Source organism: Cynocephalus volans, chromosome 1, assembly GCF_027409185.1.
Source record: "Cynocephalus volans isolate mCynVol1 chromosome 1, mCynVol1.pri, whole genome shotgun sequence".
Taxonomy (NCBI): Eukaryota; Metazoa; Chordata; class Mammalia; order Dermoptera; family Cynocephalidae; genus Cynocephalus; species Cynocephalus volans.
The window spans coordinates 63,425,003-63,452,989 of NC_084460.1; the positions used below are offsets into that span (position 1 = coordinate 63,425,003).

The following is a 27,987-nucleotide window of genomic DNA, read 5'->3' on the forward strand; positions in this document are numbered from 1 at the left end:
GAACTGTGCAAGGGATGTGGGCCTGGCTGGGCAGGGGGCTGGTGGAGGCCTTGGTGGTCCGTGCACATCAAGGACTCAGAAAAGCTATCCAAAAGCCTGGAGAGAGCACTGTGTTGGGGAGAGGTGGCTGGGAGTCTGCCTGGATGAACCTGACATTGTCAGACAGACACTGACCTGTTTGGGAAGATCACATTGGGAAGGAGGAGCACTGAGCAGGATCAGGGTTTTGTAGCGCCATGTGTAAATTTACTATGTTCTGTCCACCTGGGAGGGCCTGCCCGGTTTGAAGTTCTGTCTTTCTGGATGGGGAACTGCTTCTCTTTCTGATTGGGTGGTCCATCTGTCTATATGTCCAGCTGGAGATCTATCTGACTCACTGAGTGTATTAGTCCATTTTGTGTTGCTATAATAGAAATACCTGAGACTGGGTAATTTATAAGGAAAAGAGGTTTATTTGGCTTACGATTCTGGGACGGTTGCATCTGGCACAGGCCTCAGGCTGCTTCTACTCATGGCAGAAAGTGTCAGCAGCCGGCGGGTACAAGCAGATCACATGGCGAGAGGAAGCAAGAGAGAGGGAGAAGGTGCCAGTGTCTTTTTTTAAGCAACGAGTTCTCACGGCAACTAATAGAGCAAGAACTCACTCACTAATCCTCCCTCCCCCAGGGAGAGCATTAATCCATTCATGAGGGATCCACTCCCATGACTCGATCAGTTTCCAACACTGCCACATTTGAGATCAAATTTCCACATGAGTTTTGGAGGGGACAACACATCCAAACTCCATCACTGAGTATCTATCTGTCTAGCTGGGGGTCTGTCTGACTGTTGTATTTCTGGCTGGGAGACTACATGTCTGTCCAGCCAGGCTCTGAGGATGTTGTCAAGCAAGGAGTCGATCTGTCTGGAGTCCATTTTTCCAGCTAACTCTATCTACTTGGAGGTTCACCAGCCTGTCTGGCTGGTAGCTGGCCTGTCAGGCTAGAAATCTGTGTTGCTGGCTACAGATCTGCCAACAAGTGCTTTGTCTGTCTGTCCAGCTCAAAGGCTGGGAATCTGTCTGGCCAGGGATTTGTGTGAACAGCTAGGGGTCAGTCTGGTCGGGGGTCTATCTTGGGTCTGTCTAGATAGGGTCTGATTTGTTGGGGGTCCATCTGTCTGAACTGCTGGAGAGGTGTATCTACTTGTTGGGGACAGGGCTTGTCTGCCCATCTGGGAGATCATTTGACCAGCTGCAGTCCAGATAGGGGTCCACCGTCCATCTAGCTGGGGGTGGTCTGTCCAGCTGGGGGGTCTGTCTGTCCATCCAGCTTGGGATCTAGCTGGTCAATCAGATTGGCATCCATCTATCTCTCTGAGGGGAGTATCTCATTGTCTGGCTGGGAGTCTACCTGTCTAAGGGTCTATCCATCCAATAGGGGACCCATCTATGTAACGAGCTGGGGGTCCATCTATCTGCTAGCAGGTACTCTGTCTGTCTGAAGAATCTGCTGATCGGCAATGTCTGCCCAGCTGGGAGATGATCTGGAAAATAGAGGATCTGTCCAACTCAGGATGCTTATCAATCTGAAGGTCTGTCTGCTTGTCTATCCAGTTGACTGCCTGGTGGTCCACCCAGCTGTCTGCCCAGCAGAGATGCATCAATTTTTCTGACAAAATGTGGGTTCTGCATAGCTGGTGGGCACTGTCTGCCTCTCTGGGGACCCACCTGTCTGGCTAGTTGGGAGTCTCGCAGGCTGGCTAGGATGTCTGTACAGTCAGGGTTTCTGTTTGTGTGGCTGTCTGTCTGGGAGTCCATCTAGCTAGTTGGGAGTCTGGCTGGCTGGAAGGGTGTCAGTGTGGGATCTGTGTAGCTGGAGAGGTGGTGGTCTGTTTAACTGAGGAGATGTCTGAGTATCTGTCCAGCTGGGGATCTGTTTGTATCTGTCTGGGAGTCTATCCAGCTAGGAGTCCCTCTGGCTGTCTACCTGGTGGAGGGGTCTGTCTTTGGGGGTCTCTGTTTGTTTAGTGGTCTCTCTGGCTGAGACTGGTCTGTCCAGCTGTTGGTTGGTCTATCTTCCTGGCTGGTGGTACATCCATTCAGCCACAGACTGTCCCTCTGAAGGTCTGGCTGTCTTGGGGTCTGGCTGAATGACTAGGGGTCCAGCAGCCTTTCTCGGGGACCACACATCTCTCTGTGTGGTCACCGGAGCGTCTGAGTGAGGGAGGCTCAGATACCAAGGATGGACCAGTCCATTATGTGGTGAGGTGGCAATCTCTTGAAGCCGATCTGTCCATTCTCCCCGTAACAACTTTGGGATTCCAGATGTTCTTTCTTGAATCTGCTCAGTGTTGACTCACCAGCCATTAGTCTCCCACATACCTCCCTGAGCCTCAAGTCCTGAATACTATAATCACTAGGGCAAACCCCCCACATTTCCCACCCTGAGAAAGTTTTATTTTGATTCAGGCCCAGTGTCCCCATTCCCAACACATCGCACAGCACAGCGACGGTCGTCAGCAGTCCAAGCACCTATGTGGAGCAACAGGCAGGCGTGGGTGCAGCACTCACACCTGGGTCCACTCGGCAGGGGGATCCCGAGGCCCTTTTGGCTTTCCAATGCGCAGGTTAAAGCCTGGGGGAGGAAGAGTGTCGTGGGTCTCATGGAGAAACTGAGGAGTGAAGAGGTAGGCAACTTGCGGAAGGCCATGCCCTGCGGTCCTCCTGCTTTACTGCAGCTACATCCACAGGACTCCGAGAGCCTTAGCCCCACATCTCCAGCCCTAAACCCCAAACTCCCGGAGTTCACTCAAAGCTGCGTGGAGTCCCAGAGACCCAGGGTCTATCTGACTTACCTAGCCCACTGGTCTGAGCTCCATCCGCCACGTCCTCATAGGCGTCAGGCCCATCAGAGCTTTGGTCAGCAGGAACTGCGAACAGGAGACCCCCACCCCACCAAGGGTCAGCTCAGGCTGCCCCATGGAGTCCCGGGACCCAAGGCGGCGGGCTGGGGGCGGCGGGCTGGGGGCGGCGCCCGGCCCGAGAGGCCGCGCACTAAGGGCGTGGCCAAGTCAGGGACATCCGCCTTTGGGGCAAGGCTTAAACGAACAAGCTGGCATTGCCCAAGGCTGAACTGGGACCCAGTCTCGGGGAACGACCTGGCTTGGGGACGCTTCCGGGGCGTGGCCAATGAGGAGCAGTGGTCCAGGGAGCGTGGCCCGGGAAGTCCAAACTTTAGCCTCGGGGGCGTGGCCAGGCAGGGCTAGGGGATCGGGGTCCTCGCGGCCGCCGGGGATGGGGTCCCGAGAAGTAGCAGGTGGGTGCTGGCCCTCTCCGGACCCGCGCCCCGGGCTGTCTCGACTCACCGCGGCCAGACGACGCCCCCCGCGCGTCCTCCGCTTGCGCCCCGGGCCGCCGGGCGCGCGGCGCCACCTGGCTGTAGATGGGCGCCTCCTCCGTGCTGCGCGCCCGCGCCCCCGGCCCGGCACCCGCGGGGGGCCCGCGCTTCTGCACCACCGCGTACGTGTCGGCCATGGCGAGGGCCGGGGCCTCGGGCACCGAGATGCTCCTGCGGGCGGGGAGAGCGGAGGAAGTGAAACGCAAACGCGAGGGAGGGTAGGGGTGGGGAGCGTGCTCAGCGCTCAAACCGCAGGCTTCCTTCCCGCCCCGGCCGCGCGCAGGCGAGGAGGGAGGGGCAGGCCGGGGTCGGAGGGCAGAGGGAGGGGGCCGCGGAAAGGGGCCTCGTTTCTGTGCCCCTGGCGCCCCGCAAGTTAGGTGGATGAAGGAGGGAGGGGCCGGCTTGGCATGTAAATGGGGTAGGGTATTGGTGTTGAGGGGCGGTCAGTTCCGTGTAAATGTTTACTGAATGAAAGAATGAGGAAGTGGCATCTCAGGGGACGAGAGGATAGCTTCAAAATGGAGGATGTCAACTCTGTGCCCACAGCACCCAACATGAGGCCTGACAAGTGGGCGGCATCAGGAAATATTAGCTGAATTAATTATTGACTGAGAAGCAAGGAAGGGGCTAACCTCGGAACACAGGGCTGGCCTGACAGGCAGAGGCAATGGGACCGCTGGGATAAGAGTCATCTTGGGGAGGGTTTCCAATTCAAAGGGCCAGCGAATATTTAATGAACTAAACAGCAAGGAAGGGGCTGGTGTTTCAAGGATGAGGAGAGGGTTTGCCTATGAGCCTGAGAAATTGGAAAGGGAGGAATGAGAGGATGGAGCCAGATACCTGGGGACCCCGCCTGGTGGGCGGGGTCAGGCAAGAAGGACCAGGGAAGTCCGGAGGGACAGGGCATCATAGTAGAGTAGGGCACGATTCTGGGGAAAGACAGGAGGGGAAGGTCACGAGGCTTTGGAGGAAACCGGCTAAGCCCCTGTTGGGGTCACCGTGGGCTCTGGGGATAAGCTTAAGAGGGGACAGCCTGGAGAGAGAGCCCGGAGGATGGCAAAGGTGGAAGTAACAGTGAGTCAGTGCCTGCTCCCAGGAGGAGCCCAGGGACTGGATGCTGAGATAGTGGTTTCCATGGGCTCCTGCTCCAGGTCCTAGTCTCGGAGGACATTGATTGTAGACAGAAAAGGGTGGTGGTTTCCATGGGCTCCTGTTCCAGGTCCTAGTCTCGGAGGACACTGATTGTAGACAGAAAAGGGTGGGAAGGGGGCCTCTGTACCTCCTTGAGGTTCTGGTAGTGGGGACTGGTGTTCTGGAACGCTGAGCAGAACATCTGAGCCACCGTGTGGTACAAGAACCTGTGCTGCTCCTGTTGGGGAGAGGGGTCATCAAGAAGGGAAGATGAGGGGAGGAGGGATGGAAGCCCTGCCTGTGTCCTTGGAATGAGGGGACTGAGGCTCTCACCTCTGTCTGCACAGCCGCAGGCCGCTGCTTCCGCATCTGGAGCACCATGTTAAAGAAGCTGAAGTTAGGTGGGATCCTCTGAGGCAGAGAGATGGGGCACTGAGCAGGACCAAGTGGGCATGGGATACACACAGCACACTCACAGATGCCCGCATTGTACCTGGGTCAGGAGCAACTGCCTCACATAATCTACAGTGCACAGGACACCTGTTCACCCATAGCCGGCGCTGACAAGTGAGAACCAGAGTGAGCTCGGTCAGGGCCTGCTTGCAACCTCTTTTTAATGGGGCATTTGGGGCTGGAGGCGAGGTCCCTAATGTGAGATTCCCTTCAGGACCTCTTGATTCCCAGAATCCCCAGATTATAATTTAAAAAGAAAAAGTTTTGAATTGTTTACATTTGTTGAGCATCAACTGTGTGCTTACTCCCCAGCAGTCAGTCTGTGCTTAACAAATGCTAACAATTTCAGACAATGCAGCATGAGCAAGTATGGCCTCAGGTTTCTCAAAATAGCACTAAGACTGCAAGACTGGCTCCAAGCCTCTGCTCCTCACCTCCCTCCCCCAGCGTTGTCCCCTCTGCCTCACCGATTCCCTAAACCTGCAGTGGACACAGAGGGGACTGGGGCCAGATCCCTGGAGGTGATGGGCTTCCTCCACCATGATGAGCTTGTGGTCAGGATTGCTGGGGACCCCATGGTCTGGCCAGGACATATACTGCAGCTGGTGCACAGAACAGTATTCCTGAAACGCAGAAAAAGAGCAAAGAATATAAATGAAAGAAAAAAGAAAAGCACTTATTGGAGCACCTAATACAAGCCACACCCAGTTTAAGCATATTCTATTAAAATCTATCACATAATAACTGAGGAGGTAAGTACTATTGCAAATGCCCATTTTGCAGAGGAGGAAGCAGACACAGGAAACAGCTCTCCCCATGTGGAAGCCCCTTCACCTCCTCCTTCCCTTTCCATACTTTCTGGAATGTGACCTGGAGGGTTCTGAGCATGATGTCTGCATTCAGCCACGTCTCCTTTGTCTGAGTATGTGGGGCAAGTTGGAAGAGGGAGGAGAACAAAGATCACAGGTGCCAAAAGACACATTTATAGAAAGCAAAGCATTCCTGATTAAAAAATCAAGTATAAAAACATATTTAAAGAAGATTCATTTAGCCCAAACATGCCCCAAAGCTTTCATGAAGGAAACATTTAACAAAGGTGAGAAAGAGGGAAAAAAAACCAAACAAGCCCATTAACAGTGAAAACAGATTTCTTTTGTTCTAAAAACAGTTTCATTGTATTTATTAAGTACCAACTGTATGTATGACTTGAGAGATTTCCCTGAGTTCTTTTGAAATAGTAAGAGAAATAAGAATCTCAAGAACCTAACCAGTCACATTTACATTACAGAGATAACTGTAATCACAGCCGAAATAAAAATGCAAATATTGGGTTTTGACTATTTGCACACTAACACCAGAAAGTTCCCTGCAATGTAAGGGGACTGTGGGAAAATGATTCATCCTTTCAGACCCAGCCCAAAGGCTTTCACCCTTGGAATCTTCCTTAAAACCTCCCACAACATCCAAGGCCCACAGAACTCTATTCCCACCTCTGCCTCAGCTCACCAGGGTGATGCAGGAAGGCCCAATTTGCAGTGGTTCCTGCTCTTGGGCCCAGTAACACTCACATTTTTTCTGCAAAAGGTAAAGGAGAAAAGTGCAGAGTGAGGAGCGGGAGTCACCTTCAGAGTTCCAGTTCAGAATGTCCATGCTCCCACAAGACACCCCAGGTGGTGCTGGTGGAAGCACTCGCAGCTGCACCTATAGTGGAAGCCAGCTGGTACAGCCATCAGATTACACCCATGCAGCTTCAATGGAAGTGAGCTGCTGACCATGCAGGAGAAAGATAGCCCAGGATACCTTCCCAGTGTAAGCAACTAAGTTGTAAACTAAATTGTTTACAACTGGACAAAATATATGAGCCACTATTTTCAGACATAGGATGACAGGCATTTCAGGACAGTGATCACTGAATAGACCACCCTGGCTTACTGCCTGCCTGGAGGTGTCACCAGGCTGCAGGACATGAGGAGTCTATGACCTCTCAGAATTAAGGAGTCAGAGGTCATGGCCCAAGGATGTGGAGGCAGATAGAATTTGCATGGCAGAGTCCTGCAAAGAACAGAGCTATGCAAACAAACAAAAACAAAACAACCTTGTAGAAATCTTCATAGTGGTTACCCCACCCCTTGAATCTTGGGCTGAATAATAATCCGAGTACATATAGCATGAAATCCAATGAGGTGAGACAAGAAACTCCCAAGAAAGAATAATGCTAGTGACCTGCAGAATGAAGATTCCCTAGAGTTCACCTGGAACAGGAATAATTTGCCTTCCCTCTAGACAGAGTGGAGAGGCCTCATAGATTATCAGAGGCATTCAGCAGGGAACCCACACATTAGAATTAGAGCTAAATTAATTCTAAAATAAAGGCTACTCTAGACCTGCTTTAAAAGATCTTAACAAATCTCAAGATGATCAAACATCCAAAAGTAACTTAACTGCCTTCCTGAAAAAGTAAAATACCCTTTCAAGGAAGGGAACAGAATCCAACACATACCTGAGTAATATTCAAAATATCAAGCATTCGATAAAAGTGTACTAGACTACAAAGAAACAGAAAAATGTGAAAAATCAGTCAATAGAAAAAAGGCCCAGAAAAGCCAGAGATGAGGAAAGAAGCAAAGACCTTCAGATAGCTATTATAAATATTATAAATATACTCAAAGATGAAAAGGAAAACATAAACATGATGAAGGGTGAAATGAGAAATACAAAAAAGACCTAAATGGAACTTCTAGAAAGGAAAAATAAAACATATGAAATGAAAAAATAATTGTCTAATAGCAGATTAGATACCAGAAGAAAAGATCATGAACATAAAAACATAGCAATAGAAATTATTCACAATGAAAAAGAGAAAAATAATAAAAAAAAAAAACCCAGAAAATCAGTTCTTTGTGGAAATATACCAAATGGTATAATGCATGTGTACCTAAGTCCAGAAGGAAAGGAGACAGAGAACAGAAATTATCTTTGAAGAAACAAATAGCTGAAAAATTCTCCAAATTTGGTGAAACCCACAGATCCAGGAAAGTCAATGAACCATAGGAGAATAAACAAAGAAAGCCATACCAAGGCAGATCATTATCAAATAGCTGGAAAACAATGATAAAGAAAAAAATCTTAAAAGCATCACACAAAACAAAGACACATCACATACTGAGGAATGAAGATAAAAATGACAGCAGAATTTTTTCAAAAACTCTGCAAGTCAGAAGTCAATGGAGTGGCATCCTAAAAATGACAGATTTTTTTTTAAAAAAACCTTTTCAGACAAATAAAGCTGAGAAAATTCATCACAAGAAAACTTGCACTATGAGAAATATTAAGGTGAGCTCTTCATACAAAGGAACATGAAACCCAAGGGAAATACGAATCTACACAAAATAATGAAGAATAAAGAAAAAGGCAAATATGTGGTTAAGTGTAAAAGATATATCTCTCATTTTTAACATCTTTAAAAGATAATCTAGTGAATTTTACCAAACAAGGAAGAATTAATACCAATCTTTCACAAACTCTTGCAAAAAATTGAAGGAGACCATTTTCCAACATACTGTATGAGGTCAGTATTACCCAGATACTGAAACTAGACAAAGACATTACAATAAAAGAAAATTACTAATCAATATCTTATAAACATAGACACAAAAATTCTTAACGAAATACTTGTGAAGGATACCAACATTAATAAAGCGAATGTGGTTTTAGCAAGGCCAAAGCCCTTTAGTTTAAGGTACAGCTTAACTTTATAGAATTGCACATGGAAATGCTAAGCTTGTGAAAAAGCAGAAAACTTTCCCAGGACTAAAGTCTCTGTTGTAGATAAAAAATTGTAACACAGCAAAAATGCTTGCTCTAAGGGCTGATGTCCTTGGTGCAGCTAAACCTAACAATGGGAAAGTCTTCAGTTGTTTCTTTAAGTTTCTTGGGGAACTGAGTGTTCCCATAACGATTATCTCATTGTTCTTTTTGTAACCACCTATGTTCCTTTTCTGTAACTTTCTTGCCTGGAGAATAAAAACTGAGAGAAAACGTCATTCGGGGTTATTTCCTAGGAATCCTGATCTCTTGAAGGATTTGCCTGGGAATTAACCCCTTCTGGGCATCTCACTGTTCTGGAGAAATGGGCTTTGAGTAATCCTTTGTGTCTCCATCATCCTGGGAGAGGTGACAATACTAGCAAAGTATTAGACACCATGACCAAGTGGGATTAATCCCAGGAATCCAAGTTTGGTTCAACGTATGAAAATCAATGTCATAAACCATATTAGTAGAATACAAAACAAAAACACATGATCATTTGAATAGCTGTGGAAAAAATTTTGACAAGACACAACAATTTCATGATAAAAATACGAAACCAAGAATAGAAAGGAAATTCCTCAGCATAATAAAGAACATCTACAAAAACCCACAGATAACAACATACTTAATGATGAAAGACTGAATGCTTTGCCCTGAAGATCAGGAACAAGATAAGTGTGTTCACAGTTGTCACTTCTACTGAACTTTGTAGTGGAAGTTCTAGCCAATGCAATTACAAAAAAGAGACAGAGTGAGATACAGAGAAAGAGAGAAAGAGGAGTAGTAGTGGTGGAAAGAAGGAAAAAGGGAAGGGAGGAAGGAAAGAAGGAAAGACACTCAGATTGGAAAGGAATGAACAATCTTCCTCAATTTAAGTATGACATGATCTTATATAGAAAAAATGCTAAAGAATGTACACCCACGCACACACACAAATACAATATTAAAGTTCAACACACTATTAAGTTTCAACAGGTTGCAGGATACAAGATCAACAAAGAAAAAATCAATTGTATATCTATATAGTGTAAACTATTCAGTTTGCAATAAGCAAATTAAGAAAACAAGTCCATTTACAATGACATCAAAAGGTATAAAATACTGGCTGGCTGATTAGCTCAGTTGGTTAGAGTGTAGCCTTGTAACACCAAGAATTTGGTTCCCCATACTGGCCAGCTGCAAAAAAAAAAAAAAAAAAAAAAATGTATAAAATACTTAGAAATAAATTTAACAAGATTCTAAACTAAAGACTATAAAGCATCGCTGAAAGAAATTAAAGAGCATCTAGATAAATGGAAAGACATCTACATTCATAGATTGGAAGACAATATTATTCAGATGACAATACCCCGCAAATTGACCTACTTCAATGTAGATCCTATTTAAAATCCCAGCAAGTTTTTTGAAGACAGTGACAAGACAATCTTAAAATTAATGGGAAATATAAGTATGTCATGGGTACTGAAGACCACCCCCAGGTTTAATGATTCACTAGGAGGACACACAGGACTCAGCATATAGTCATACTCATGCATATGATTTATTACAGTGAAAGGATACAGAATAAAATCGGCAAAGGGAAAGGGTGTGTTCAGCAAAGTCTGGGGGAAACAGGGAATGAGCATCCAAAAGTCTTCTCCCAGTGGAATCACACAGGACATGCTTAATTACCCCAGTAATGACTTGTGGCAATATATGTGAAATGTTGTCCATGGGTACAGTCATTAGGGACTCAGTGCCCACAGTTTTTATTGGGGCACCTTCTGCATAGTATGTAGCCACCCTCTGCCAAGCATGTACCAAAATTTCAGACTCCCAGAGGGAAAGCAGGTGTTAGGCCTAAGCCATATTGTTTGTATAAACAGTTTAGGCAAAGTGAACCACTGCTACTATAAATCAAAGTTCCCAAGGCCAGCCAAGTACCAACCTTACAGAAAGGCCTTTTCAAGTATAAGGAGTTATGCTTCCTATATTAACTTTTTTCTGCACAGCAAGGGACCCACCCAAAACAGCCAAAACAATCTTGAAGAGAGAACAAATTTGGAGGACTCATACTTCCTGATTTCAAAACCTACTGCAAGGTACAATAATCAAAACAGTTAGATTGCCACAGGATAGACATATCAAGTGGAATAAAACTGAGAGTTTGGAAATAAACCCTCAGATATGTGATCAATTGTTGCTTTGCCCCCCATGGATCTGTCATCCCACTTCCCCTGGGTGATGGAGCTGCAAAGGATTACTTAAAGCCCATCTCTTTTGAGCAGTGAGAAGCCCTGAATTGGTTAATCTCCCCCAGCACCCTCAAGCAAGATGCATTCCTTCCTTGGTAAATTAACCCCAAATTGAGGTTCTCTTCCTGCATTTATTCTCCAGACTGGGAAGTTACAGGAAGAGAGAACAGCTTAATAATATAGACTATTAACTTTCAGTGAAACAAGCCAGATGACATTCAGTAAGGCAATTAAGTGATCCATTAACAAAAGCTTGACCTTAGCAAACATTCCTTCTTATGGCAATTTCTCAGTATCTTTACATATCGATCAGTAGCTAGTCTGTCCTTGAGCCAGGAACCTTGCTGTGTTAGAGTTCTTTATCTTATACCAGAGACTTTACAGCCTGAGGAAAATTTCCTGTCCTCCACAAGGTCAATATTTGAAACTGCAAGGCTTTGGAAAACCAGGCCCTGTGAAGTACATTTGCTTTATGAATCCTCTACAACCAACTAATTTTTAACAAGAGTGCCATGAACATTCAATGGGGAGAGTATAGTCTTTTCAACAAATGGTGCTGGAGTAACTGCATATCGACATGCAAAATAATAAGTTTGGACCCCTATCTCACACCATATACAAGAATTAACTCAAAATGAACCAGAGACCTAAATGTAAGGAATAAAACTACAAAACACTAGAGGAAAGCTTAGGAGTAAATCTATATGACCTTTGGTTAGACAATGACTTCTTAGATACAACATCAGAAGCACAAGCAAAACCACAGATATATTGGAATTCATCACAATTTTTAAAAGTTTGTGCTTCAAAGGACATTATCAAGAAAGTGAAATGACAACCCACAGAATGGGAAATATATTTGTACCACATCGGGTCCGCTGCCGGCCGACCCGAACAGCCCTAGCCTCGTTCCTTTTGGTGGGCGAGCGAATGGCCTGGATTCCTCTTACCCTCCAGTCCCCTTTGGAAGGAGACGGGGGAAGAGAGCCATGAAGAGAGGTGAGTACACCACCAGCCCCAACCAGCCCAGTTAAAGGACACTCAGACGCGGCGGGGGTTCTGTCTAGCAGTTCCATTTATTATCACACAAGCACTTGCTTTTAAAGGCAAATGGGGAAGGGAGGTTTTTTTTTGTTTTGTTTTTTGTTTTTTTTTTTTTGTCCTTTTCATGACCAGCACTCAGCCAGTGAGTGCACCGGCCAGTTCTATATAGGATCCGAACCCGCGGCGGGAGCGTTGCAGCGCTCCCAGCGCCGCACTCTACCAAGTGCGCCACGGGCTCGGCCCAAGGGAGGTTTTTTACATAATCCTATCAGCTTAAAGGTTACGAGAGCATCCATCCTGTCTCAATGCCTAGCTATTGCAACCACGCAGTGTTCACAAGCGCAGAAGCACTTATTTGGCCAATAAGGGCTAAGGCAAGGTTCCCGCAGACACTCCCACCCTACTTCCTCCCGGCGCCGTCTTAGGCTACCACGTTAATACGCCCTTGTGGGCCTATAATGGTGTGGCTTGTAATGTCACTTAAGGTGGCGTTAGTTTTTAAGGCCCAACAATTCCCCCTTTTTATTTTAATAAGGCAGCTGGAGGCGGCTAACCTTCCCAGCCTCGCCTCCATTCCCTCTGGTGGCTGTGCCTGTCTTAGGTTGTTTCCCTCTGGAAATCTTACCCGTCATTGACTATCCAGCCAAGTAGGGGCGGGGCAGAGCCTTAGAGATTGGCGTTGATTTCTTGAATGGCCATATTGACCCAAGGGCTGTCAGGGCTTTCATTATGGGCCACCTCCTCTACCACCTGGGTGAGCATTACGAGAGAAGTGGTGTTGCGCCTTATAAGGCCCCAAGATGATTAAGACAAGGAAAGTGGCTAGGGGGACTGCCAGGGAGGACAGCAGGGTGGTGAGCCATGGGGAACTTGAAAGCCAGCTTTGGAACCAATTACTATTAGCTTCTAGCTCTTTTTTTGCGCTTTTCTAGCCCTTCTCTAAGCTTAGCTAGGGAATCTTTGACCACTCCAGAGTGGTCGGCATAGAAGCAGCACTTTTCTTTGAGGGCGGTGCATAATCCTCCTTGCTGTAAGAACAACAGGTCTAGTCCACGTCAATTCTGTAAAACAACTTCAAAAAGTGATGTTAGCGATTTTTTAAAAATGTGATGTAGACACCTCCAAACGGCCAAGATCTATGTCCACTGCCTCCCTAAGGGAAGCTACCTGTTGATGTGCCAAGGCTATTGCGGCAGTCCCGGTACCCGCTCCAATAACTCCCAAGAGGGAGCTGATGGCCACCACATCTGCCCCTGCAGCCTGCTTGCTTCAGGTTTGCTTATTTTGAGTTTTGGGGGGCGGTGAGATTGCCACAGTGCTGCAAAAGGGTTTGTTGGCACCTACATAGGAACCTTTGCCAAGGACGTATGGGAAGGTGAGTCCAGGGTTGGTGGCATTGGGCAACGCTACTGCTTGACTTATCTTTGCCGGCACATGGCACTCTTCTTTAAAGAAGGCACAGAACTTGATAAACAAGTTTGGGGGTAGGACAGCCTTACAGAGCATTTTCCAGTCTTGGGTCGTGCAGGGTTGGTGCGCTAAGCCCTGGAGGATGGTTTCTGCCCATGGGGAATTGGGCCCATCCTCTGTGACAGCCTTTTTCAGCTCTTTAAGGTCATGAGCTTCCCAAGGGTACCAAGCGGCCAGCCTATTTCCACCGGGGGCTTTGTCAAATTTGGACCTACAGTCCTTTTTCCAATGTAATCCTTTTTTACATTGGGGGCAAGGTGTGGTAGGGGGTTTTTTGCCTTTAGCCTTGGGACATTGGCTTTTAAAATGACCTTGTCTTCCACAACCAAAACATTGTCGTTGAAGGGTGGGGAAGGATTGTTTCCTGAGGGGATCAGGGCCGTAAACACCTTGAAGTCTTCGGTCAAGTTTTGTGTCTGAGCCTGCAAGGCTGAGGATAAAGTCCTGGCCTCGGCAACAGCCTTTTTTAGTTCTTTTACAACGTTGACCAGATAGGCCTGAGGGGCCACTTCCCCCCACAGGCTGTGGACGGGCTGCGGATGGCTGGGGGTTCCCAGCGAGCCATAATGGAAAACATGCGGCTCTGCCGGGGATGTTTTTAAAGGTGGGCTAGCCACCTCCACTTCTTCAGGTGCCGCTTTCTCTCCTTCAGCTAAACTTTGGTGGGGTGAGTATGCCGGGAGAGGAGGGTACAGGGTAGGGGCATAGGTATCACTCAATGGCTCAGGGCCTTACATTGGCAGCTTTGTTTCCTTTTTTCTCTCCTCATCGAACTGCGACCAATCCCTTTCTGCCCCTTCCTGATGCTTGGGATGGAAGCAAAGCTTTAGGGCAGAGATGGTTGGGTAGAACCCTAAGCGGGGGTCTAGCCCGTGACTAATCTTGTTCTTTCTGGCCATGGTCTGAAGCCGGTCCCAAGTCTCATACGAGAACAAGTTGGACGAAGGTGCCCAAGAGGCCACCTGCACCACATGACGCCAGGCATTGGTGGCCGTGGAGTCAGATATTTCTAGGCCTCTGCTTTTTAACATGTACTTTAGAGCCTTGCAGGCTGTCGCATCACTCTTTCCACACACACCTCCCATGTTGCCCTGTTAGGAAGGGACAAAGGGAGCAACAGGGCAGAGAAGTGCAGGGACTTCCCCCTCTTATGGTACTCACCCTGACATGCAGGCGGATTACTTCATGTCGACTGCCGCGGTTGCGGGGGCCACTCTGCTGGTTGATCACCCTTCGTCGACCTTCTTTCAGGACCGAGCAGCAGGGGGCTTTACTTGCTCCCCTTTCACCCACGAGTTTGAAAAAATGCCACACACGGGGCACTGTAAGACCCGTGAACTAAGGACAAATCTCACACGTCAGGGGTGGCTCACTTTACCAAGACCACGAGACAAGAGATCGCTGCAATCAAGCAAGAGGAGTTTTATTTCAGCATGCTGGGTCGCTTTGTCTTCTGGACATAAGCGGTCCCGAGTTCTTTAACACCCAGGTTTTCATACAGTTTCTTTAGATAGTTTTTCATAACAGGAATAGCTGCTAATTAACTGAGGCACTTTAGGATTTATGGTTAGGCTCAACAGGCTAGCACCCCGATAAGAGATGATACATTTTTCAATCGTTTATCTTCCCTGGTCCAGCCAGGTGTCTTGAAGATAAGGGGGGGCTGGTTTAGTCCTTGGGACCAACTGGTTCCTGGAATGTGTGTTTAAGTCTGCCTGACCTCTTCTTGACCTCTTAGAAGCTGCTTTACTTAAAATGCCTTTAGATATGTTTCCCGTTTTAGCAAGCGTTTGCAGAAACAAATTGTGCAGGTTAAAGCTATACTAGCAAATTGTGCAGGTTAGAGCTATATTTTTTCATTACTACAATCCTACAATCTTTCCATTACTACAATCCTACAGCACCACTCTGTCGGGTCCACTGCCGGCCGACCCAAACAGCCCTAGCCTCGTTCCTTTCGGTGGGCGAGCGAATGCCCTGGATTCTTCTTACCCTCCCTTTGGAAAGAGATGGGGGAAGAGAGCCGTGAAGAGAGGTGAGTACACCACCAGCCCCAACCAGCCCGGTTAAAGGACACTCAGACACGGCAGGGGTTCTGTCGAGCAGTTCCGTTTATTATCACCCAAGTACTTGCTTTTAAAGGCAAATGGGGAAGGGAGGTTTTTTACATAATCCTATCAGCTTAAAGATTACGAGAGCATGCATCCTGTCTCAATGCCTAGCTATTGCAACCAGGCAGTGTTCACGAATGCAGAAGCACGTATTTGGCCAATAAAGGCTAAGGCAGGGTTCCCACAGACACTCCCACCCTACTTCCTCCCGGCGCTGTCTTAGGCTGCCACTTTAATACACCCTTGTGGGCCTATAATGGCACGGCTTGTAATGTCACTTAAGGTGGCGTAGTTTTTAAGGCCCGACAGTACCAGAGGAACTCAGATAGATAGATAGATAGATAGATAGATAGATAGATAGATAGATAGATAGATAGATAGATAGATATAAATATAGATATAGATAGATAGATATTATAGATATAGATATAAAATAACTAGTGTTGGCAAGTATGTGCAGAAATTGGAATCCCTTATGCATTGCTGGTGGGAATGTAAAATGGTAATACCACTGTGGAAAACAAAAAAATTAAACACGGAATTGCCATATGATTCAACAATTCTATTCTAGGTATATATCCAAAGAATTGAAAACAGGGATTCAAACAGATACTTGCATACCAGTGTTCATAGCAGCATTATTCACAATATCCAAATGGTAGAAACAACCCAAATATTTATCAACAGATGAATGGGTAAACGAAGTGTGACATATACATAAAATGGAATATTATTTGACCTTAAAAAAATGAAATTCTGATATATGCTACAACTTGGATGAACCTTAAAAACATTATGTAGTTTTCTGTCTTGGGCCACCCTGCATGCCACGTGGGTACTTAGGACCCAGGACAGCAGGAGAAAGGGTATGTTTGCCCAGTATCTCAAGGGCCTAATACTGGTTGATAAAGGTTTAACTTGGTATGAGGAAAAAACAAAACAAAACAAAACAAAACCCAAAACTCAAATTATGTTAAGTGAAATAAACCAGAACAAAAGGACAATTATTGTATGATTCTACTTACACAGGTACCTGAAATAGACAAAACATAGAGACAGAGAATAGAATAGAGGTTACTACGAGCTGGGGGAAGGAGGGGTGGGGAATACTATTTAATGGGTACAGAGTTTCTGTTTTGGATGACAAACAAGTTCTGGAAATGGACAGTGGCGATGGTTGCACAACATTGTGAACGTACTTAATGCTACTGGATTCTGTATTTAAAATAGTTAAAATGGAAAATTTTATATTATGTGTATTTTACCATGATTAAAAAAAAGACAATGAAATACCACTTCATACCCCTTAGGACGGCCATAATAAAAAAGACAGACAATAACAAATGTTGGTGAGGATGTGAAGAAATTGAAACCCTCATATATTGTTAGTGCAAATGTAAACTGATGTAGTCACTGTGAAAAAGTTTCGCAGTTTCTTAAAATGTTAAAAAGAGTTCCCATATAACTCAGTAATTTCTCTTCTAGATATATACCCAAGAGAAATAAAAACATGCATCTACACAAAAAACTTGTATATGAATGTTCATAGCAGCATTATTCAAAATAGCCAAAAGGGAAAACAACCTCAATTCTTTAAACTGACTGATGGATAAGTAAAATTTGGTAGATCCATTTAAGGGAATATTAGTGATAAAAAGAAATTAAATATTGCTACATGCCACAATATGCATGAACCTTAAAAACATGCTAAGTGAAAGAAGCTAGCTGGTCAGTTAGCTCAGTTGGTTAGAGTATGGTGCTGATAATACCAAGGTCCAGAGTTCAATCTCTGTACTGGCCAGCTTCCCAAAAAGAAGAAGTAGCAGTAGTCAGTTACAAAAAATCACGTATTATATGATTTAATTTAAATGAAATGTCCAGAGTAAGCAAATTTGTTGAAACCAAAAGTAGATTAGGAGTTGCTAGGGGTGTAAAAGGTGGGGAATAGAGAGTGACTGCTAATGGATACAGGGTTTCCTTATGGGGTGATGAAAATATTCTAAAATTAAAATTTCTTGAAACTAATGAAAATAAAGATATATCATACCAAAACCTGTGGGATACTGCAAAAGCAGTACTGAGAGGGAAATTTATTGCAATAAACACTTATATCAATAGAATGGAAAGATTTCAAATAAAAGACCTAATGTTACACCTCAGAAAACTAGAAAAACAACAACAATCCAATCCTAAAGGTAGAAGATGAAAAAAATAAAGATTAGAGCAGAACTAAATGAAATAGACACCCAAAAAACAATAGAACAGATCAATGAAACAAAAAGTTGGTTTTTTGAGAAGATAAAATAGACAAACCATTAGCAAGGTTAACAAAAAAAGAAGAGAGAAGACCCAAATAACAAAAATCAGAAATGAAAAGAGAGACATTACAACCAATACCACAGAAATACAAAGAATCATTAGAGACTATTCTAAACAACTGAATGACAACAAATGTGAAAACCTGGAAGATATGGATAAGTATCTGGACACATACAAACTACCCAGACTGAATCAAGAAGAGATAGAAAACCTAAACAGACCAATAACAAGCAATGAGATTGAAGCTGGAATCAGCAATCTCCCAGGTCTGGATGGCTTTACAGCTGAATTAATACCAATTCTCCTCAAACTATTCCAAAAAATTGAAACAGAAGCCATTCTTCCAAACTCATTCTATGAGGCCAACATAACTCTGATACCAAAACCAGATAAAGACACAAGAGAAAAAGAAAATTACAGGTCAATAACCTTAACGAACATAGATGCAAAAACCTTCAACAAAATATTAGCAATCAGAATATATAGCAGCACATCAAAAATATTATACACCATGATCAAGTGGAATTTATCCCAGGAATGCAAGGATGATTCAACATACAAACATCAATAAATGTGATATACCATATCAACAAAATCAAGGACAAAAACCATATGATTATCTCAATAGATGCTGAAAAAGCATTCGACAAAATTCAACGTCCTTCATGATAAAGACTCTCAACAAATTAGGTATAGAAGGAAAGTATCTCAACACAATAAAAGCCATCTATGACAAATTTACTGCCATCATTCTCAATGGAGAAAAACTGAAGGCTTTTCCCTTAAGAACAGGAACAAGACAAGGATGCCCACTCTCACCACTTCTATTTAACACAGTACTGGAGGTACTAGCCAGAGCAATCAGGTAAGAGAAAGAAATAAAGGGCATCCAGATTGGAAAAGATGAAGCCAAACTGTCCCTATTTGCAGAAAACCTGATACTATATATAGAAAAACCTAAAGATTCTATCAAAAAACTCCTAGAGCTGGTTAATAATTTCAGTAACACTGCAGGATACAAGATAAATGCCTAAAAATCAGTTGCATTTATATCTTCCAATAATGAGCTAACAGAAAGAGAAATCAAGAAAGTAAGCCCATTTAAAACAGTCACAAAAAATAAAATAAAATACCTAGGAATCAATTTAACCAAGGAGGTGAAAGATCTCTACAATGAGAACTACAAACCACTACTGAAAGAAATTAAAGAAGACACAAAAAGATGGAAAGACATTCCATGCTCTTGGATTAGAAGAATTAACATTGTGAAAATATCTATACTACCCAAAGTGATATACAGATTCAATGCAATCCCCAACAAAATACCAATGACATTCTTCACAGAAATGGAAAAAACAATCTCAACATTCATCCGGAGCAACAAAAGACCTTGAATAGCCAAAGCAATCGGAGCAAAAAAATAAAGCTGGAAGCATAACACTACCTGATTTCAAATCAGACAAACCTACAGTAACCCGAACAGCATGATACTGGCATAAAAATAGACACTCGGTCCAGTGGAGCAGAATAGAGACCCCAGAAATCACCCCTCAGGCTTAGAACCATCTGGTATTTGACAAAGGCAAGAAAAACGTACATTGGGGAAAAGACCGCCTCTTCAATAAGTGGTGCTGGGAAAACTGGATATCCATATGCAGAAGAATGAAACTAGACATGCATCTCTCACCATATACTAAAATCAACTCAAAATGGATTAAAGACTTAAGTATAATACCTGAAACTGTAAAAGTAACAAGGTAAAATATAGGTGAAACACTTCAGGAAGTAGGTCTGGGCACAGACTTTATGAACATGAGCCCGAAAACACAGCAAGAAAAGAAAAAGTAAGCAAATGGGACTATATCAAACTAAAAAGCTTCTGCACAGCAAAGGAAACAATCAACAGAGTGAAACAACAACCTACAGAGCGGGAGAAAATTTTTGCTAACTATGCATCTGACAAGGGATAATATCCATAATGTACAAGGAACTCAAGCAATTACACAGCAAGAGAAACAAATAATCCAATTTAAAAATGGGCAAAGGAGCTGAACAGATATTTTTCAAAGGAAGACATGCAAATGGCCAACAGGTACATGAAAAAATGCTCAACATCACTAGTCATCAGGGAAATGCAAATTAAAACCACACTGCGGTATCACCTCACCTCAGACTGGCTATAATAAAAAAGACAGAGAATAACAACTGTTGGTGAGGGTGTGAAGAGAAGGGAATGCTCCTCCACTTTTGGTGGGACTATAAATTAGTACCATTACTATGGAAAACAGTATGAAGATTTCTCAAACAACTACAGATAGGTCTTCCATACGATCCAGCAATCCCCTTTCTGGGTGTATACACAAAGGAATGGAAATCATCATGTGGAAGGGATACCTGCACTCCCATGTTCATCATAGCACTGTTTACAATAGTCAGGACATGGAACCAACCTAAATGTCCACCAATGGAAGATTGGGTAAGGAAATTGTGGCATATATACACCATGGAATACTACTCTGCCATAAAAAAGAATGAAATTCTCCCATTTGCAACAACATAGATAAGTTTGGAGAAATTTATGTTGAGTGAAATAAGCAAAGCACAGAGGGATAAATACCACATGTACTCACTCATAAGTGGGAGCTAAGAGAAAAAGAAGGAAGGAAAGAAAGGCCACAGTGGTTTGTTGGACTTGCAGAGGGAGAGAGCTTACCTAGGGATACAAAGTGGACTGGGGGAAAGGGGGATGGGGAGGGAGGTTGGGGATAATTAAGTGTGGGACATGGGGTATAATTGCAATTTGTGATAATGGGCATCTTGCCCATATGGATCTGACCATCATATCTTGGGCACAAGTGGTGACAATCAGCTTTGTATCCCACGAATATTCATAACCAATAAAAAATTAAATAAATAAAATAAAACCAATTCTTTGATTCTAAAAAAAAAAAAAGAAAGAGGAGAAAATATTCTAAAATTTATTGTCGTGATGGTTGCATAACTCAGCAATATACTAAAAACAATTATACACTTTAAATGGGTGCATTATATCTCAACAAAGCTGTCTAAAATGACAATCTAAAGAGAAAATAATAGCAGTGTATTGTGGAGTACATTTCATATTTAGAACTAAAATGTATAGCAACAGTAGCACAAAGCATAGAAAGGGGAAAGGGGAAACTGAATTATACTAAAAGTTCTCACATTTATGTGAAATGTACAATATTATTTGAATGTAAACTATGATAAATTAAAGATATATATTATGAATCCTAAATCCACCACTAAACACATAAAATGAAAAGGTATAGCTAATAAGGGAATCATGACTATAAAATAGATGCATAAAAAATTCTCAATAAGAAAAAAAAAACAGAAAAGAAGAAGATAGGAACAAAAGAACTGACAGAGCAAATAAAAAACAAACAGCAAGTTGGTAGATTTAACCCCAACATTATCGATAAATACATTAAAGACTAAATTTCTGATTAAAGGCAGCAATTGTCAGATTAGATATAAAAGTAAGTCGCTATATATGCCACCTACAAGAAACACATTTAAAGATGAACATAGACTAAAAATTAAAAGAATGGAAAAGACATATCATTCAAACCCTACTCTAAGGAAATTTAAATGACTATATTAATATTAAAGCACACTTCAGAAAAAGAAATGTTACCAGAGATAAAGAGGGACACTACATATTGGAAAAGGGATCCATTCATTAGGAAGACATAATCATAAACATATGTGCCCTCAAGGATGTAGTTTTAAAGTACCTGAAGCAAAAACTTACAGAACTGAAAGGAGAAACAGATAAATATACAATTAGAGTTGGAGATTTCAAAATTCTTTTTTCAGTAAATAGACCAAAAAAAAAAAAAAAGAGAGAGAATAATAAGACTTGAATAACACTGTTGACAAACTTGACTTAATTGGCATTTACAGAACAGCTGAAAACTTTAATACTCCTCTCTCAGCAATTCATAAAATATTTAGAGAAAATAAGTCAGTAAAGATATAAAATATACAGTAAAGATACAAAAGTGTCTTTCAAAAAATACACTATCAATTTGACCTAACTGATATTTATAAAACTCTCCACTCAACAAAAGCAGAATACACATTCTTCTGAAGTGCACACAGAATATTTACCAGAACAGACCATATTCATAGCCATTAAACAAGTTTCAGTGCATTTAAAAGGATTGAAATTATACAAACTTTTTTTTTGGTGGCTGGCTGGTACCAAAAAACCCTTGACCTCGATGTTATCAACACCATGCTCTAACCAACTGAGCTAACCAGCCCGCCCCACAAACTTGTTTTTTGACCACAACAGAATTTACTAGAAATCTATAACAGAAAGTTTTATGGAAAAGTCCTCAAATATTTGGAAACTACACAACATCCATGGTCAAATACCATGTGTCAAAGAAGAAATCACAGGGGGAAATTAAAAAGTATTTTGAACTAATTGAAAAAAAAAGACAAGTTTGTGAGATGCAGCTATAGCAGTGCTTAGAGAAAATAAATAACATTAAATGCTTATATATGAACAAAGAAAAACCTCAAATTAGTGATCTAAGTTTCTGTCTCAGGAAACTAGAAACAGAAGAGCAAATTAAACCTAAATAACCAGAACTAAGGAAATAAAAAAGATAAGAGAGGAAATTAATGGAATGGAAAATGAAAAAACAGTAGGGAAAATGAATAAAACTCAAAACTGGTTCTTTGAAAAAATAATAAAATGATAGACCTTCAGCCCAGGGATTGGCTAACTTTTTCTATAAAGGGTCAAATAATAAATATTTTAGAATTTGCAGGCCACACAATCTGTTCAACTTGCAACTACTTAACTCTGCCATTGTAGCATGAAAGCAGGCATAGATGACACGTAAATAAATGAATGTGACTGATGCAGTTTGGATGTGTTGTCCCCTCCAAAACTCATGTAGAAATCTGATCCCTATGAATGGATTAATGCTCTCCCTGGGGGAGGGGGTGTTAATGAGTGAGTTCTTACTCACTCATTTAAAAGACCTTGGCACCTCCCCCCCCCTCTTGCTGGCTCCTTTCCCCTCACCATGTGATCTGCTTGTACCTGCCGGCTGCCTGCTGCTTTCCACCATGAGTAGAAGCAGTCTGAGGCCCATGCCAGACATAGCTGTCACAGAACTGTAAGCCAAGTAAACTTCTGTTCTTTATAAATTACCCAGTCTCAGGTATTTCTGTTATAGTAACACAAAAGGACTAATACAGTGGCTGAGTTCCAAAACATTTTATTTATAAAAACAGGCAGCAAGATGGATTTAGTACAACAGTGTAATTTGCCCACCTTTACTCTTTCCAGACTGTGTGTGTGTGTGTGTGTGTGTGTGTGTGTGTGTGTGAGAGAGAGAGAGAGAGAGAGAGAGAACATAAATTAAAATGACCTAAATCAGGAATGAAAAAGGAGACATCACTACATATCATACAGACTCCATGATCAGCTAGTCACCCCAGGCCATTCTACCCCCACCCCTCACTCCATCCATGGCAAGAATGCAGAAACCACAACAAGGTATGTGCCTTCAATGTTGACATGCATTTTACTGAGTAACTAATTTATGCTAACAGGCAAAACAAAGATCCCTGACCTTGTGGAGCTTACCTTCTAATGAGGAACACTGAGAATAAATAATATACATAGTCCATTTGTAAGAAGTTGGTAAAAACTGTGAAGAAAAACAGTAAAGTAGGACAAGGGAAGAACAGTTGGATTGCTGAGAATTTTAAATGGTGTGAGGATCCAGGAAGTTCTCATTAAGGAAGTAACATTTGAGCAAAGACCTGGAGGAGGTGATGGAGCAAGCCATGTGGAAGAATGTCCCAGGCAGAGGGAACAGCCAAGGCACAGGCTGTGTAGCAGAGCCATCCCTGGCACATCTGATGAAAAGCCGAGGCCAGAGTGGTTACAGTGCAATGGATAAAGGGGAGAGAGAGGTACAAAGAGAGATGAGAGCTGTTCGCGGGAACCAGTCAGCATAGGGCCTTATGGTCTATGCTGTGGAATGGGTGAGAAACCCAGCAGAAGAGGGGTTGCCAACACTGAGTGAATGGCCCCATGAACAGAAGGAAAAAGATCAACCAAAAATTAAAGGGAGAAATAGTGGGCTTCCTACAGAGTCATAGTGGGGTCACTCCAAGAACTGGGCCCTGGCGTCTCAGGGTCAGGAAGGAGCTAGCAAGATTCCTCCTCCCTCCTCCCGCACAAGGGCATGCATTCTGGGGGGCTGAGGACACCTACCCGTCCATTTTCTATCTCTCCACATGCCATCAGGATCACCTAAACCAGAAAGGTAAGGGGAGAAGGAGGTGATTTGGGTTAGGGGGTCAGGGAAACAGGCCAAGGAGGGACTCAGAATGTTGGCCCCACCTCACCATCCCCCAAAGCTGACCTTGATCCCAAACTTCCAGATCAGGCACCAGAAGTCTAGCAGGGTGTGAAGCAGGGGTCCTTGTGTGGCTATGTAGGCCTGGCTTTCGTCTTCACCCTGGTAAAGGCAGCATTCACTATTGGGATCCGGCTACTCATCGGACACCCCCATCCCGCCCCCTCCTCTGACCCCAAGCCTGACCCGGATGAAGTTGCCATTGATGTAGTTGCCGTGACCCTCCTCCTGGAGTAGGGAGAGGATCACTCATGTCTGATCATCTGCCAGCGGGTGAGGTGAGAATCATAGAGTTTGGGGATGACAGAGGTGTCGAGGCCCTGACAACCCCCTGGATGAGAGCCAGCAGGGGGACTGCACGCCCGCAGGGATCCCACCGGACGCAGGGCATAGGGGTGGGTGCCCTGTGGACTGCTCAGGAGCAATGCAGCCACGCAAGGCTCTGAAGGGAGAGAACCCCCAGAAGTGCAGTGGGTGACTCGGGGAGCACGCTGATGCCCGGACTGCCGCCCAGGGGGCGTGTGTGGAGTGGCACTGACTTCCTGTGGAAGACCCCCGACTTACACGGCAGTATATCTTGGTAGTGGTTCTTCCTCACGTTCTCCGGCCCACTGCCGGCCTCGGTGGAGAACACAGCATGTCTTCCAGGCTGCTGCGGGCAGGATGTCCTGGCGGAAGGCACTGCAAGCCGACCAGGGAAGGGAGGAGAGAGGAAGGGAAGAACCAGGTCAGAGTCCTGGGACACCGAGGCTCTTACAGAACACAAGGCAAGTGGCATGGGGGATGTGTTTGCAAACCCCCAGTAACACAGGGCCTACCTCATTAAAATGTTGCAATAATGGTAGCGGCTTAGAGTGCCTTCACTATGCCAGTCTCTGTGCTAAGGACATTTAGTCATCACAAGGTGCCTACGAAGTGGATACTATCATTGACGTCTCCATTGGGCGGGTGAAAAAGTTGATGCACCACATGGTTGAACTACTTGCCTCAGGTCCCATCCAGGAAGTGGCACAGTGAAGGTTGAACCCAGACCTGTCAGCACCCACCCTCTGCACATTCAATCCCTCTTATATTGTATTGTAAGCAATAATAACTGTAATTAAATATATTCTGTACTATATAATTAAGCATATGATAATATATGACAACATACAGTGTATATGAATTATAATGTATAATGTATTAACTTACATAACAAGACACTATAGGTACTTTATTACCGGGAGATTATTAGAATTAGTGCACAGCATATTATCATCATCATCAGGTATTCATAATCATGATGATAAGTAACATCTACTAAGCAACCACTGTGTGAGAGCCAACATTCTAAGTGCTTTACTTATGTCCATCGTGTCATTTATGTTCTCACGGACACCCTCGTGTAGTGAGTACCACTAGTGGTATTTCTGTAGAGGCCTAGAGAGGCCCAGGGATTCCCTGAGTGCAGGAGGCCGGCCTTGGTGGCACGGGGCACCCTCCCCACCCAGCCTTCCGCATAGGGGCTCTCAGCATGGCTCATGGCCGGGACCCGATGGAGTCACTGACCTGCATGACATTACATACCACATGGGTGTTATGTGTTTACGTTATTGTGTACATTTTCATATTGTGTAAATTATGTTTTGCATTTCTTATTTAATTTCTTATATACTACAATATTTTACATGTGTGTAAGTTATTTAGATTATTTTATACTTATTTACTTGTTACACATTTTATATTCACTTAAAAACTTATTGAATAACTTTGGTCATTTTATAAATTATAATCTTTATTTGTTATGTTCGTTGTATTTTTAATGGTTATATAATGTCTGTTGTGTAAATTGTCACTTAGTCATATTTATTTTTATATACTTATATATCACATACTCCTAAATTTTATGTCCCCATATAAATGTGTTTACATATTTGTATATTATGTTCCTGTATTTGGGACATAAATTATTATATTTTAAACATCTCATTACCTGTGGTATGCCGTGCCTACCACGCTGCGTTAGCATACACTACGCTTGGCTTGCACTAACCCTATTGTAATGAGCGCCTAAAATGTGCCAAGTGCTTTGACTCACACCATTTAATCCTCAGCCCAGCTGGTCGTTAACATCCCCATTTCACCAAAGGAGAAACCGAACCAAGAGGGCTCAGGTAAACCACCCTGGGAAGTCCCGGGAGTAGATTGGAGCCCGGTGTCCACAGCCTTGCCCCCGCGCGGTTCCTCTTCCCCCTGCTCCCAGCTCCTCGTCGTCCTCCCTGTGATCACAGAGGTGACCTCCAGGTCGACCGGAGCGGCCCGGGGGTGGGGGCGGGGGAGGGACGTCCCGCGCAGGTGTGCCGCCCGTCGACCCTGCCTGGCAGCGGCATCGTTCCGGGAGCGCGACGAGGACACCGGGACCCGAGAGTGTGTACGACCCTTCCCAGCCCGGCTGTGGACCTCGCTCTCTTGGGCTCCGCGGACAGAGGGTGAAGACCGGGACGGTGCAAGAGAAAGAGAGGTGCTGGGGAGAGAAAAACACACCCTAGGCGGGGAGACCCCCTGGGACACCAAGAGTGAGGCAGAGCCTGCAGGGTGCACAGGAGGACAGATGTCCGGACAGTCCGGGGCGAGGACCCAAAGCGCACCGCTCAGCTGTGCACACTCGCCCACTCACGCTGAACTCGCCGCAAGGATCTCCCCCTCCCGGCCGCCCAGCGCCTCCAGATGCTGCAGGAAGCTCCGCGCCGCGTCCCAGCAGCGGCTCATGGCGCCGCGGGCTAGCGAGGTCCAGTCCGTTCGCTGCGCCTGGCGCTCGCGGCGAGTGTAGACCCCGCGGGAGGCGGAGGCAGCCTGCGAGGCCCGCCCTCATCGCGTTCCAGCCAATGGAGGCGGGCAACAGGTGGTAGGGCGCGCCCGTTGGACAATGGCATTCGGAGCTCGCTCTACCCGCCAGGCGGCGGGCCAAGGCGGCTGCAGGCGCGCTAAGTCCGCACAAGCTGGGCCGTAGGTGAGGCCCGCGCTGGCGCTTCCTTTTTTTTTTTTTTTTTTCGGCTGCTGCGCCCTCGGGTTGAATCTGCACAGTCCCACGGACACTTCCTCTTGCTTGGACCTGCCTCTAATCCGGTACCTACGCCCCCGGCCGACCTCCAGGTGTCCGCTCTGGTGGACTGCCGCGCTCTTTCGCCCGGCCTCTCCAGCCCTGTCTCCGAGGAGCTAGTCTGCATCGGGGTCCGAACCGGGGTGGTGTGGCAGCAGTCAGTGGAGACGGTCGCCGAGATCGGGTTGCTCCTCCTGCCCGGGGGAACTGTGTGCTCCAGCCGGGTTGGAGGGAGGTGAGGGAGGGGCAGCCGCGGGGAAAAATGACACCAGGCCTCCCATGCTGTGGCTTCTGTATCTGTGTATTTCCTGAGGTTCCTTCTTTTTCCCGGGTTGGGCTGGGAGGGGCTGGGTGCGCCAGGTTACAATCCTAGTTCGAGGATCTCTACCCACATAAAGCTGCCAGGAAACTGAGAACTGAAGCACTGGAAGTGGATTCCAGGGGATGAGATGTTCTCAACGCTTTTAAGGAGCTTCTCTTTTTTCTGCACTCGTGTCCCAATCTTCACAAAATGCTCAAAAGGAG

General features: G+C 44.8%; 1 protein-coding gene across 1 annotated transcript; it reads right to left on the bottom strand.

The window, feature by feature from the left end:
- Window positions 1–429: 429 nt before the first annotated feature.
- On the bottom strand, window positions 430–27,131 carry PTPN18 (protein tyrosine phosphatase non-receptor type 18). The gene is given in 15 exon segments (XM_063103684.1): window positions 430–2,615; window positions 2,836–2,910; window positions 3,346–3,548; window positions 4,218–4,306; window positions 4,657–4,746; window positions 4,842–4,919; window positions 5,002–5,068; window positions 5,442–5,584; window positions 5,817–5,879; window positions 6,468–6,536; window positions 24,239–24,277; window positions 24,390–24,485; window positions 24,570–24,646; window positions 24,948–25,024; window positions 27,007–27,131. Coding segments are annotated over 15 exon segments (1,359 nt in total). The 3' UTR covers window positions 430–2,547.
- Window positions 27,132–27,987: the final 856 nt, after the last annotated feature.